Here is a 14,104-nt window from a genome sequence, read left to right as displayed (position 1 = left end):
TATTTATTTTTAAGCCAGGTCTTTCTCTCTCCTCCTTCATCCTCATCAAGAGGCGCTTAGCTCTTCTTTGCTTTCTGCCATTAGAGTGGTATAATCCGCATATCTGAAGTTGTTGATGTTTCTCCCACCTATCTTGATTCCAGTTTGTAACTCATCCAGCCCAGCATTTCTCAGGATATGCTCAGCATATAAATTAAACAAACAGGGTGACAGCAGACAGCCCTGTCATACTCCTTTCTCAATCTTGAACCAATCAGCTGTTCCATACAGGGTTCTAACTGTTGCCTTTTGACCCGCATATAGGTTTCTCAGGAGACAGGTAAGATGGTCTGGTATTCCAATCTCTTTAAGATCTTTCCACAGTTTATTATGATCCACATAGTTAAAGGTTTTGGCAGAGTCAATGAAACAGAGGTAGCTGTTTTTCTGGAATTCCCTAGTTTTCCCTGTGATACAGCAAATGTTGGCAATTTGATCTCTGGTTCCTCTTCCTTTTCTAAACCCAGCTTCATCATCTGGAAGTTCTTGGTTCGCATAATGCTGAAGCCAAGCATTCAAGATTTTAAGCTTGACCTTACTAGCACAGGAGATGAATGCCACTGTCCGATGGTTAGCACAATATTTAGTACTAGCCTTCTTGGGAATTGGGATGAGGATTGAGAAGTATAATTATACTATACTTCTAGTGTAACTACACATACCTATGCTCCCCCAAACTCCCCTCCCATCCAGCAAGTACTTCCATTTTTATACCATATCAAATCTCCCAGAGTAGTTATGACTCAATCAATAAACAAGAAGTAATAAAGAAAAAATGGTAGAAAATACTACCAGAAGGAACCAAGACAAGTCCAAATAAAAGATACAGTGAAGGCAGCAAATCAAAGAGTAGACAAATTATGGAAATGATGAACTGTCTGAAGCAGTTAGGAGTGCAATCTATATGGATATATTCCTACTAGCAAAGGGAAAACGCAAACAGAAGAAAAAGAAGAAACAAGACAAATAACAAAGATAAAAAAGAAAGTAACATTTAAAAACTAGGATGAGAATGGGAGCAGGACAGGGCGAGAGAAGTAAAAGTGACTGCTATAAAGAAAATAGCAAGCAAAATTAGAGCAACATAATTAGAATACTGGTCATGCCTGAGGTACTCAGTTAGATGTGTAGTGAAATGGATGGAAAACAACCATCACAGAACTACATACCCTAAAAAAGGGTTAATTTTACCGAATGTTAACAAAACCTCAATAAAACTGATAGACAGGCAGACAGATAGGGAATCAAGCAGTCAAACTGAAAGAAGAAAGAGTAAAGTACTAACAGAAGTATTATGTCAAGGAAATGAGCACCATTAAGAGCATTCGACAGACTTTGTTTTATTTGGAATGACAAAGATTAAATTTAGATCCCATTGCTGTATATCGGAGAAGGCAATGGCAACCCACTCCAGTACTCTTGCCTGGAAAATCCCATGGATGGAGTAGCCTTGTAGGCTGCAGTCTATGGGGTCGCTAAGAGTCGGGCATGACTGAGCAACTTCACTTTCACTTTTCACTTTCATGCATTGGAGAAGGAAACAGCAACCCACTTCAGTATTCTTGCCTGGAGAATCCCAGGGACAGAGGAGCCTAGTGGGCTGCCATCTATGGGGTCGCACAGAGTCAGACACGACTGAAGTGACTTAGCAGCAGCAATCTGTGTATACGTGTTAAATTTATTCATGTTAAGTTTCTAGTGTAACTACTAAAAAATAAAAATACATGGTATATCTCCCATACTAGGAAAGTGAAAAAAGAAAAGGACAATAGAACAGGGTATAAATTCCCCAAAACAAGGACCATGTTTTATTCTTTTTATTCTCAGTTACTAAGTTCATTACTAGGTTATAGCAAGAATTCAAACAATGTCTGTTCAATGAATGCACAGCAGCAGGGGAGTTTAAGCAAGAGTCTAAGCTATGTCCACTGCTGGTATACACGTGCATCTGAATGTATCCAGCAAATTAACTGCAGGTAATCATTGTGGGACTTCCTGTGAGAAAATTCATTGTATGAGAGAGAAAGGATCAGGCACATAAGCTGGAACCTATTAAAAAAAAAAAACTAAACCATGGAAAGCAGTTATAGCTTCTGAGAACATCGTATTTATTAGTCAATTTTGCCCTCCATGGACTCATATCTAAGACCATACTTGTGTCTAAGAGTAGGAAAAAAATAAAGACAGTTATTTTACAAGAAATGTATTTCCTAGTTAGACTTTGTAAATATTACCTTCAACCTAATGTTATGGCTCTGACTCAAAGTGAGAATGCCTTCTCAATCTATCATTAGTCAGAAGAATGGACACCAGAGCCAGGAACAAGATACAGAATCCTGGGGTCACCTATTTTTATATTTTTCCTGAACTTTTGTCTATCTTGTAATTAAAGACAGCATATTTTAGTACTTAGACACATGGGCTATATATCAAGTTCTGCCACTGAATAGCTACATTATATTAAATATGTTATTTATTCTCTGACTCATTTTTCACTAATAAATAGATGTAACAATAGAAACTACACAGAGACTTGCAAATATTAAATGAGTTAATACATGTAAAACAGGTAGCACAGGATCTGGCAGACTGAAAAAGCAATAGTTTTCACATAGGTTAGCCTAAAGTATAACATTTCTTTAAGTCTTTTATACTGATTTTTCCTTTCATAACAGCATAACCTAGTCTAAATTATTAGTAAAATCTACAGTAAAAGTATACTATTTTTTTACTTACTGGGTTATATCATACTGTCCAGGACCAGGCCCTGACGTTATAGGTAATTGGAGTCTTCCCAAAGAGTTGCCAAAATGTATCCCCTTGTATTTCAAAGTTGCATTGGAAAAATCCTTTTAAAAAAAAGGGAGGATGAGAGATAGTTTATATAAATCATGAAACAAAGTTTAACTTTACTCAAGTCTAAAGCAAGGATAGCCTTAGTCAATGAGTTTCCCCTGGTAAATGCTAGAATCTTCTCTGATATAGGTTATCATGATAACTTAGATAACCTAAGTTATCGCTGTATCCTATTCCACTCCTAAGTCACCCAGGATTCCCAGAGAAGGACCTCTAGCTTAGCATGAAAGTGAAAGCTGCTCAGTTGTGTCTGACTATTTACGACCCCCTGGACTGTAGCCCGCCAGACTCCTCTGTCCACAGAATTCTCCAGGCAAGAATACTGGAGTGGGTTGCCATTTCCTTCTCCATCATAACCTCAACCAATACGAACAGCTTTGCTCTAGGCAGTACACTCAACAACCTAAATCCTTAAGGGTAATGAAAATCAGCTCCTTACCATTTAAATCAGGGAGGAAGGGCAGAATTGCATGCTTTAGGGAAAGTCTAACACAGATGACTAAATTAAATAGAAATTAAATTAGAATTCAAACATCACCAACAGATACTAGATAATGTCTAATTACTTGATATTTAAGTTATAAGATATTCACATAAAATTTTCATATAGTAACAAATACACGACAAAAATTAAACTCAATTCATTTTATAGTTACTATTTGAGATCAGGATCAGTACTTTAACACCAAAGAAGTCATTTGTGACTTAAGAAATCAGCAATCATCTTCCTTCACATCCACTATAATAAATACATATATTTATTTATTTTATATATATATAATATATATATATTATATATATTATTTATAAATAAATAAATATAAAAAAATTAAGCATGACTCACTGAAGATTTTGTTTCAGAGAAGTTAAAAACACCTGCTTTCATTAGACACTAATAATATAATATGAAATAAGAACAGTAGTGTTTCTTATAGGAATTCTCTTATATTGAGTAAAAACATTAAAAATCATTTAAAAAATTTATAAAATCTTATTTTTTTAACTGATGTAAAGTTAAACTCTAGTCTATTTCACTTTTAATTCATATTTGTAAAAATACAGCTTTAAAATAGGCATGGATTATTAAAACAATATACAAATACAATGAATAAAATCCCAGTAACATAAATTTGTAGTTTAACTGCATAAAACAGCATGCCAGTTGTTCTAGGTGATCACTGCTATTCTCGAACAGTGGAACCAATCTCTCTCAATTACCATTATAAGCAATATTAATTAAATAAATAGCGATTAAATGTTAAGAAGACAAAATTCTAGTTCCGACTGGTGAATTGAATCAGATTCCCGTCAGAGCCTCAAAAGAAGAGTGTAAAATAGATTCAAATTATCAGTGCTGGTAAAGAATCCACCTGCAATGCGGGAGACCTGGGTTCCATCCCTGCATTGGGAAGATCCCCTGGAGAAGGGAATGGCTATCCACTCCAGTATTCTGGCATGGAGAATTCCAAGGACAGTATAGTCGCAAAGAGTTGGACACAACTGAAAGAATTTCACTCTTTTTTTCCTTCAGAAACTAAGAGAAGGTATCATTCACATTCACATTCCACTCCAAGGAATTTCTGGAAAATACAGCACAGCAGAGACTAGAACCAGAAAAAGACCTCGCTGCATGTGAAAGAAACCTCAGCTGAACCCTATTAATATTCCCAGCAAGATAGATACTAGAGGTAAGGACAGACTCATGGGTAGTGAGTACAGAGTAATTCTCAAAACTACTAATAACCTTCGAGATTTACTTGCACCAGTGCGATTACGTGAAGTGAAGGAAGAATGCTAAAACCCATTCCATTCCTGCCACAGATGGTTGGAAATAAACTGGAAGCACTGCCATTAGGCCCTAACAAAGACAGACTTCCTAGTTAGACAGGCATCACTCCAGAAAGGTGCCACAACAAAATTCAAAAATAAGCTGCTACAGCACTAAGATTTCCTACTATGCGAAAACATCTTTTATTTCCTAGAACTCACCACTAACAACTAGCCCTCAAATACTATAAAATACAAAAATCAATAAAACTAAACTTTTCCTTTTACACCCACCTGACCTTAAACAATTAAACAGAGGCAAACACCATCTGACAGAACTTTGATGTTTGAATAAAATGAAATGGAACCTTTGTTGATTCTTTCATCACAGACGGTAATCTGAGACAGAAACTGAATTACAGTAAGTCTCCTTTCTTGGGGTGGTAGAGGATGTTGGAGCTGAGGGTATAGAAACAGGGAGTTACTAGCTATGTCCATATAAGATTCAGACATATTTTGGAATGTCCAGTGACATTCAAATCAACAGAACAAATCAACCAGAAGGTAAATGCAAAAACTAATCCTATGGGAAGCAGCTAATCATGATAATCCACATCCAGTAAGAAAATCAAGAGTGGCAATGCTTACTACTTCGTAGTCTTTTCCGTTGACTGAATTTGCCTTCTACAACACAATCCCCCAACGGATTTATGCCTGTGTTCTGTGGAGTGCAAAAGGACTATGATAAAAATCTAAAAGATCTATTTCATTAAAACACTGGTAAAAAGCAGTGCTACTTTTAGACCCTTCTAGCTATTAGAGTATAACACAGAGAGAAGAGCATTATCACCTGACTTCACCTCAGCTCATCATGCAGCTTTCACTGTGATGGAGTACATGGGCAGAAATGCCCAGCAGAGAGCACCATCTGGCAAGAGACTAAAGTGCCTGGGGCAGGAGAAGCTGTCTCAGTGGAAACAGACTTGTTCAGGAGCATAGTTGAGACAGCCCTTCTAGAAGCTTCTGTGAAGGAGAACTTTGAAGAAGGCTTCAGTTCCACCACATCAACAGGAGGAGACAATATGCATATATTTGACTTACTAACATAACTGTGACGCTCTTTAGTACCCACAATCCAATGAAGCCTGGGAAAACTTGTTACATAAATAAAAAGGATTGATCCTTATTTCCATTAGTAATATTTCAAACTGTAAGTCATCTTGCTGTGCTTAGCTAATTGGTATACAGATTCCTTCTAACAAACTACAATGCAAAGAGCAGAGAAGTATTTCCCTTCTTCACTAGGGATGCTTAGCTTGAACACATTATGTAGTTATAACACTCTATAAAGCACCAAATCAAGATGATGACATTATTATAAATAGGTTGATATATGATTCCCAAGCCCAGATCCTTGTCAATCCTAGAAGGAACAGAGCTATAAATAAAAATTAAAAGAGCTATCCCACCAATCTCTCTAACACATAGAGCTTATACCACTCTAGCACCTCTCGGATTCATTTTGATATTTGGCAAAACTAATACAATTTTGTAAAGTTTAAAAATAAAATTGAAAAAAAAATTAAGAAAGGAAATAAAGGTAGTCAGACCATCCAAAGGCTTTGGGTCTAGTGTGCAAAGACAAACACCATAACACCTAGCAGAATAGCACAGAAAAATAGCACAGCCTGACATGACCAACAGAGCAGCATATGGTAAAAGAGGAGTCCTGCAAAAACCATGTTAGCCACTAGAGTAGCTACAAAGCAGCCTGTTCCTTTGGGTCAATGGCAACTCTGAAGACTACTGCACCCCAGAGGGCTTCAGAAAGGAAAGAGCGCTGAGCCATACAACACTTTTTTTGCTAAGATATGTTCTAGACCACCTTTCAAATGAAATTACTTAATAGAGGCATGGATTTTAAAGTACATATACAGTTTTGATGTCAGAAAGAAAGTTTTCTCATTTGTGTTGTACTTTATTTTTACTTTGAAATAAAGCAAAATATCATAATTGTGAAGATTTTAGGCATAATAAGTAATAAAATAAATGTAGAACTCTCTTTTAATATAATATAGCCAGGTTAGATGTGCCAGATATTTTCTATTTTTCAGGCAGGAGTGTATCTATTGATTTGCTATAGCTTATAGATTTTTAAAAATAAAACTCATATTTTAAAACAGAGCATTTCGACAAACCATCCTTAACATTATATTTTTATAGCCTAAAAAATTTGAGGCTATAAAATTTGATAGCCAAAGAACTGATGCTTTTGAACTGTGGTGTTGGAGAAGACTCTTGAGAGTCCCTTGGACTGCAAAGAGATCCAACCAGTCCATCCTAAAGGAAATCAGTCCTGAATATTCATTGGAAGGACTGATGCTGAAGCCAAAACTCCAATACTGGCCACCTGCTGTGAAGAACTGGCTCATTGGAAAAGACTCTGATGCTAGGAAAGATTGAAGAGGGGAGGAGAAGGGGATGACAGAGGATGAGATAGTTGGATGGCATCACCGACTCAATGGACATGAGTTTGAATAAACGCCAGGAGGTGGTGATGGACAGGGAGGCCTGGCGTGCTGCAGTCAAGAGTTGGACATGACTGAGCAACTGAATTGAACTGAAAAAATGTTAGTTTTATAGTAACTGCTTCAACATAGCATTTCAGGAGAAATTATAATCAAGTAGAATTAGGTCCAAGAAGCTTTCTTCAGGTTAATCATTGGGATTTTGCAGGTTAACTATTTAACAATTCTTAAAACTAATCCAACAGAAGGAAAGATTATGCACACACAAACATACTTAAACACACACACACCATTCAAGACACCAGCAAAATCCTTTTCCTGTGTATACACTGAAATTTATTTCATTTAAACCATGTGAACTACTTAATTCACTAACCTTTGCAGTTCTCACGTAAATGTTCAATTGGAAAATTAATTTAAAAGTCTTTTTAAAACACAGACAGAAAATAAAGAATAAATTGACATACTCTTAGTTCTGTATCACATTCTCTTTACGTCGAGATGTGTTGACAATACCGTCCTTCAAGGACATTGTTAACTTGTAAAATCATTAGCAAATAAAATATGACTTAATTGAAGCAAACTCAGCAAGGAGCTCCATTATTTTAAGTGAATGATGTAATATAACTTGAAGAATTACTGACTGCCATTTTCACTGACAGTGAAATAAATGAAGCGGCTATGAAACTTTCTCCTCATGTCTTTTCCATAATTAAGTGAAGAAAGAGAATTTGTGAAGAATTACAAGTCCCAAGGTGCAGCAGTTCAAACACTAATAGACTGCACTCCAGTGTGGCAGCATGCAGGTAGTTCCCAACATGTTATTATTAGCAAGTATGTAAGTGTCATAATTCTAGCCGCAAAACCCTGCTTGCAAAATCCACCTCTGAAAAGCAAATTTCCAATGGGCTCTTGTTTTTAAAGAGCCCAAGTTCCCTGGGCTCTTCTTTTTAAAAAGAGAAAGAAGTCAAGTTTTATAATTCAAAATGTTATACAAAATAACATACAGAATTTCCCTTTATAGATTAAATATAGCTGAAAATTATTTGGTGGCTTGAGTCTTATATAGCTTTTAACTTTACAGGTACTTCCATAGTTAAGGTATATAAAATACCTTCAGCAGATGTTATTTCAATGACTCAGTGAATAATCACAATAATTACCTATCCCTTGGATTATTTTCTCAATTTTCTATTAATATTTACATCTGGAAACTGAGCCCACATATAGTATAAGCTCACAAAGCAGCTAAAGAAATATACAGAATTATCAGAAATTTGGGTAATACTTGAATTAACATTTCTACAGTATCAATTTAAAAATAGTCTGTGAGGCAACTATTTTTTTTTTTTTGCAAGAATAAACAAGAAAGTTAAGCCTCCAGCTACTAAGCTACTCCAGCTATGCTTTGTTGAATCTTCTTGAATTTTAACAATTATGTATTTAATTTATATGTAAATCTATGTTTCTACAAACATGTTTTCTTAAATTCAATCTAGATTTTTTATTCTAATAAATACAAGTTGAACTGACTCAGTAACTACTAAGACATGGCATCAGATAAATTTGACCTATTAAAATTATAAGTTTTCTTATTTTTCTCTTCTATAAATAAGAATTTAACCAAAAAGAAATCAAAAGTTATATGTTAATGTTTATTCACATGTGAAAAAGGTTTTATACACCTAGGAAAGCGTGGAGGCATTATTCAAGCCTTTTAATAGATGATATATTCTTCTGAAACAAAGAAATAGCATATATAAAACATACAATTTTAAAACAAGAATAACATTTTGAGATTTAAGACTAGAGAACTGTTTAAGCTGAGACCACGGACCAATGACTATTGTGAAAAAGAAATATTATTGATAATTTCAATGTACTAGATCAAAGTTTTCTCCCAGGATACATTAGATAAGGAAACATCATAAAGAGCTGAAGAAACTTGGTCAAAGACAAGTAACTATTAAGCAGAAAAGCAAAGAAAGAAACCCAGGCAGTCCAGTTCCATTACACTACATTTCATCATTGTCCTTTACCTTGGGCAGAATATACTTGTATCAGACCACAGGACTGCCATTCATTCCAGTGCAATTTTTACAGAACTATCTCCATTGTTCTTCTAAGCATATCTTACTCAAATATCTAAGATAATAGCACTATCTGTTGATGAAAACTCTTTTTATATGACTGACAGGATGATAGGCCAGTCAAGGCCTGGAAAACCAGGTATGGCATAGAGAGGGGGGCGCAAAATAACCTTGGGACAAAAAGGCCACATGGCCACAAAGAAATGGGGATTCTCAGGGTGCGAACAGGAGACGTACCTATAACCTCAAAATCCTTACTCTCCTTTTTACCAGAGGTAAGTTGGTTCTTCGTAAGTTTTACGGAGCAACCTATCAGGTCTTAGAATATCTGTATTTGAACATATAATGTATCTCTATTATGTTCCACAATCAACAGAAATTTTCAAAAAAGAGGAATTATAAACCAAAAATAAAATCATACCAGCTTGTCTATTTACCTTCACCTTTGTATTTTAATTCTTTAAATAGAATTTGAGCTATTATCTAATAAACTTTCATTTCATCCTGAGGAACTTCAGTACTAGAAATAAAGTCTATAGGTTTCTGTTTACCTGGGAATCTTAATTTTGCTTTCATTTTCAAAGAATTTTTCTGCTGACTATAGAATTCTTGATTAACAATGATTTTTATTTAAGCACTTTGAATATATCACTTCACTGCCTTCCAGCCTCCATTTTCTCTGATAAGTAAGCTCTTAGTCTTCTTAGGGATTCCTTGTCATGTCTCTCGCATCTTTCAAGATTTCTCATTGTCTTTGGTATTCAACATTTTGTGTTATATCTAGCTGTGCATCTCTTTGAATTTATACTACTTGCAATTCATTGAGCTTCCTGTATGTGCAGATTATTTTTCATCAACTTTGGGTGTTTCCAAGCTATTATTTCTTCAAATATTCTCTCTGCCCTTTTTCTTTCTTTGACTCTCACCATGTTTATGTTAGTATGTTTGATGTTTCATGTGTTCAGCTGCTCAGTTGTGTCTAACTTTTTGCAATCCCGTGGACTGTGGCCCACCAGGGTCCTTTGTACATGCTATTTTCCAGGCAAGAATACTGGAGTGAGTTGCCATTTCCTACTCCAGGGGATCTTCCTGACCCAGGGACTGAACTGATGTCTCTTGTGTCTCCTGCATTGGCAGGCAGATGCTTTACCACTGCACCCTGGGAAGCCCAAGTCCTTTATTTATTTGACTGTATTTAAATTAGCTGATACAAAAACTTTATCTAATAGCCAGTCCAACATCCTGGCTTCCTCAAGAACAGTTTCTAACAATTGCTTCTTTTCCTGCATATGGATCATACACTTTTTGTTTTTTGTATGTCTCATAATTATGTTGTAAACCAGACATCTGAGATAATTCAATGAGGAAAATCAAAAATCAGAATCTCCCTCCTGCCCCTAATTCTGTTTTTGTTTGTTTTGTTCTATGATTTTCCTGAAATAATTCTCTAAATTCTGCATTCTCTGTCATGTGTGTTCACTAAAGTCAGTCTGGTTAGCTAATTGGCCGGGTAATGGCTGGACAGGGGTTTTTAATGTCCTTCCAGTAAGCCTCCAACCTTTGCAGACATGCTGTGCGCATGTGTTAAAACACACCTTGAACATTCAAGTTGGCAGTTTATAAGTCTGTCTGAGCTTTCACTTCCCACTTGTATAGAACCGCATGGTCACATAGAGGTAAGAACTTTGTACCTTCTCCAGTCTCAAAATGGTTTTCAATCCTGAAACCATTTTCAGTCTTTTACAAGATTAAGCAAATAAGTAACTATACTGAGAACAGTGTGAGCCAGGTTATGTGAGAGAAGGGAGATCAAATATGGCAAAGGAGATACTGGAATAAACATGTGGCATTGAACTGGAATCAGATCAATACAAGCTCAAAGTTTTTAATAAGTAATAAAAAGTACAGATTTATAACTCTGTCCATTGAGATGGCCTAGAAGGAATGATATCCTAAACATACCTAGTGTACTGATATTGTTTTGAAATATTATTCTCTACTAAAAAAGTCGGGTTCCTTGAGGAAATGACTGATTTGAACAACTGGGGCAGGGAAAAAACAAAATGGGTCTGGTGCATTTTATTGTGCCATAAAATAAAGAAATGCTCAATGAATGTCAAAAACACAGTAAGCAGATTTAAAGAGCTCCCAAGGGTCAAACATTAGATAATTTTAACTTCAAAATAAAAAGTGAGAGCAGTAAATTATAACCTTTGGAGTAAAACAGGAATTTAAGAACCCATACTGATATAAATACATAAAAGAGAAAGAACATAAAGCCATTCTTTAAAATGCCAACAAAAAATGTTAAAAGAAAATATAGAATTAGAAAACCATAATTTAATAAATATCACAATAAAATTGATTCAGGCATCATCAATGGATGTTAAATAGGTAAGAGTTTGATAAGGAACAGCATATATATTCATTCTTAAAGTAATTTTTCCAAAATATTTATAATTTTTAAAAATAGTAACTTTACAGTAGATAAAACTAGAAGACACCCCTCAAGTTAACATCACCAATTACCAGATAAGTAAACATCCTATCCCTCTTTATGTGATACACTGATACATCACTTTCATTCCAGCCAAAAAGATAAACTTATCCTAATCATGATAAAACATACACAAATCCACAATGGAAACATATTCTACAAAATAAACACTCCGTACTCTTTAAAAAGTCAAGACTACAAAACACAACGAAAGACTGAAGAACTGTTCCCAATTAAAGGAATCTAAGGAGACACAACTAAATGTGGCTTATAATACTAGATTAAGACTCTAGACTAAAACTCATTTTTAAAGAACTTCATTGAGATAATTAGCAATACTTTAGAAATACTTATAGATTAGATGATAGCATTATATGAATGAAATTTTTCCGATTTTGATCATTATTGTGCTCATAATAGAGATTCTTGTTCTTAGAAATTCTACATTAATGTATTTAGGTATAAAGGGGCATAATGTTTGAAATGCAGTACTCTCAAATTGCTTAATGAAAATACGGATAGAAATAAATATGGAGGAAATGACAAAGAAAATGTAATAAAGTGTTAACTGCAGGATCTAAGTGAAAAGTATATAGTAATTACTTGTATTATTCTTGTTACTTTTCTCCCAATCTTAAATTTTTTCAACATATAAATTTTTTTTTTAAAAAGAAATTCACTAACTGGGAACAATGAATAAAATAGATAAAATATATTGATATAGTTAAATCTAGAAAATACAGCATTAAGTGAAATAGGAAGCAATCTACATACCAGATGATACCATTTACAACAATATTTGTTATTTAAATGTAGTAAAGATTCAAAACATGGTCCACTGGAGAAGGGAATGGCAAACCACTTCAGTATTCTTGCCTTGAACCCCATGAACAGTATGAAAAGGCAAAAAGATAGGACAGTGAAAGATGAACTCCCCAGGTTGGTAGGTGCCCAATACGCTACTGGAGATCTGTGGAGAATAACTCCAGAAAGAATGAAGAGAAGGAGCCAAAGAAAAAAACAACACCCAGTTGTGGATGTGACTGATGATGGAAGTAAAGCCTGATGTTGAAAAGAGCAATATTGCTTAGGAACCTGGAATGTTAGATCCATGAATCAAGGCAAATTGGAAGTTGTCAAACAGGAGATGGCAAGAGTGAACATCAACATTTTAGGAATCAGTAAACTAAAATGGACTGCAATGGGTGAATTTAACTCAGATGACCACTATATCTACTATGGTGGGCAAGAATCCCTTAGAAGAAACAGAGTAGCCATCATAGTCAACAAAAGAATCCAAAATGCAGTACTTGGATGCAATCTTAAAAATGACAGAATGATCTCTGTTCGTTTCCAAGTCAAACCATTCAATAGCACAGTAATCCAAGTCTATGCCCCAAACACTAATGCTGAAGAAGTTGAAGTTGAACGGTTCTATGAAGACCTACAAGACCTTCTAGAATTAACACCCAAAAAAGATGTCCTTTTCATTATAGGGGACTGCAATGCAAAAGTAGGAAGTCAAGAAACACCTGGAGTAACAGGCAAGTTTGGCCTTGGACTACAGAATGAAGCAGGGCAAGGCTAACAGAGTTTTGCCAAGAGAAAGCACTGGTCATAGGAAACACCCACTTTGAACAACACAAGAGAACACTCTACACATGGATATCATCAGACGGTCAATGCCAAAATGAGATGGATTATACTCTTTGCAACCAAAGATGGAGAAGCTCTCTACAGTTAGCAAAAACAAGTCCAGGAGCTGACTGTGGCTTAGATCATGAACTCCTATTGCCAAATTCAGACTTAAATTGAAGAAAGTAGGGAAAATCACTAGACCATTCAAAATGAAGTCGCTCAGTTGTGTCTGACTCTTTGCGACCCCATAGACTGTAGCCTATCAGACTCCCCCATCCATGGAATTTTCCAGGCAAGAGTACTGGAGTGGGTTGCCATTTCCTTCTGCAGGGATCTTCCAAACCCAGGGATTGAAGCCAGGTCTCCTGCACTGCAAGCAGATGCTTTGCCATCTGAGCCACCATTCAAGCATGACCTAAATAAAATCCTTTACACTTATACAGTGGAAGTGACAAATAGATTCAAGGGATTAGAGCTGATAGACAGAGTGCCTGAAGAACTATGGACAGAGGTTCGTGACATTGTACAGGAAGCAGTGATCAAGACCATCCCAAGAAAAAGAAATGCAAAAAGGCAAAATGGTAGTCTGAGGAGACCTTACAAATAGCTGTGAAATGAAGGGAAGTGAAAGGCAAAGGAGAAAAGGAAAGATATACCCACTTGAATACAGAGTTCCAAAGAATAGCAAG

At 35.5% G+C, this 14,104-nt stretch overlaps 1 protein-coding gene across 5 annotated transcripts in view; it reads right to left on the bottom strand.

Moving 5' to 3' along the window:
- The window catches only part of STPG2 (sperm tail PG-rich repeat containing 2), a 625,295-nt gene that overhangs the window by 586,525 nt on the left and 24,666 nt on the right, over positions 1-14,104 (bottom strand). For all 5 annotated transcript variants that reach the window (XM_070791177.1, XM_070791180.1, XM_070791176.1 and 2 more), the window contains one exon: positions 2,776-2,888. In XM_070791177.1, coding sequence (XP_070647278.1) covers positions 2,776-2,888 — 113 coding nt within the window. The remainder of the gene's footprint in view (positions 1-2,775; positions 2,889-14,104) is intronic.

This window comes from Bos indicus, chromosome 6 (assembly GCF_029378745.1).
Source record: "Bos indicus isolate NIAB-ARS_2022 breed Sahiwal x Tharparkar chromosome 6, NIAB-ARS_B.indTharparkar_mat_pri_1.0, whole genome shotgun sequence".
NCBI classification, from domain to species: Eukaryota; Metazoa; Chordata; class Mammalia; order Artiodactyla; family Bovidae; genus Bos; species Bos indicus.
Note: the sequence above shows the minus strand (reverse complement) of the source record. Positions and strands in the feature narration are given on the sequence as shown.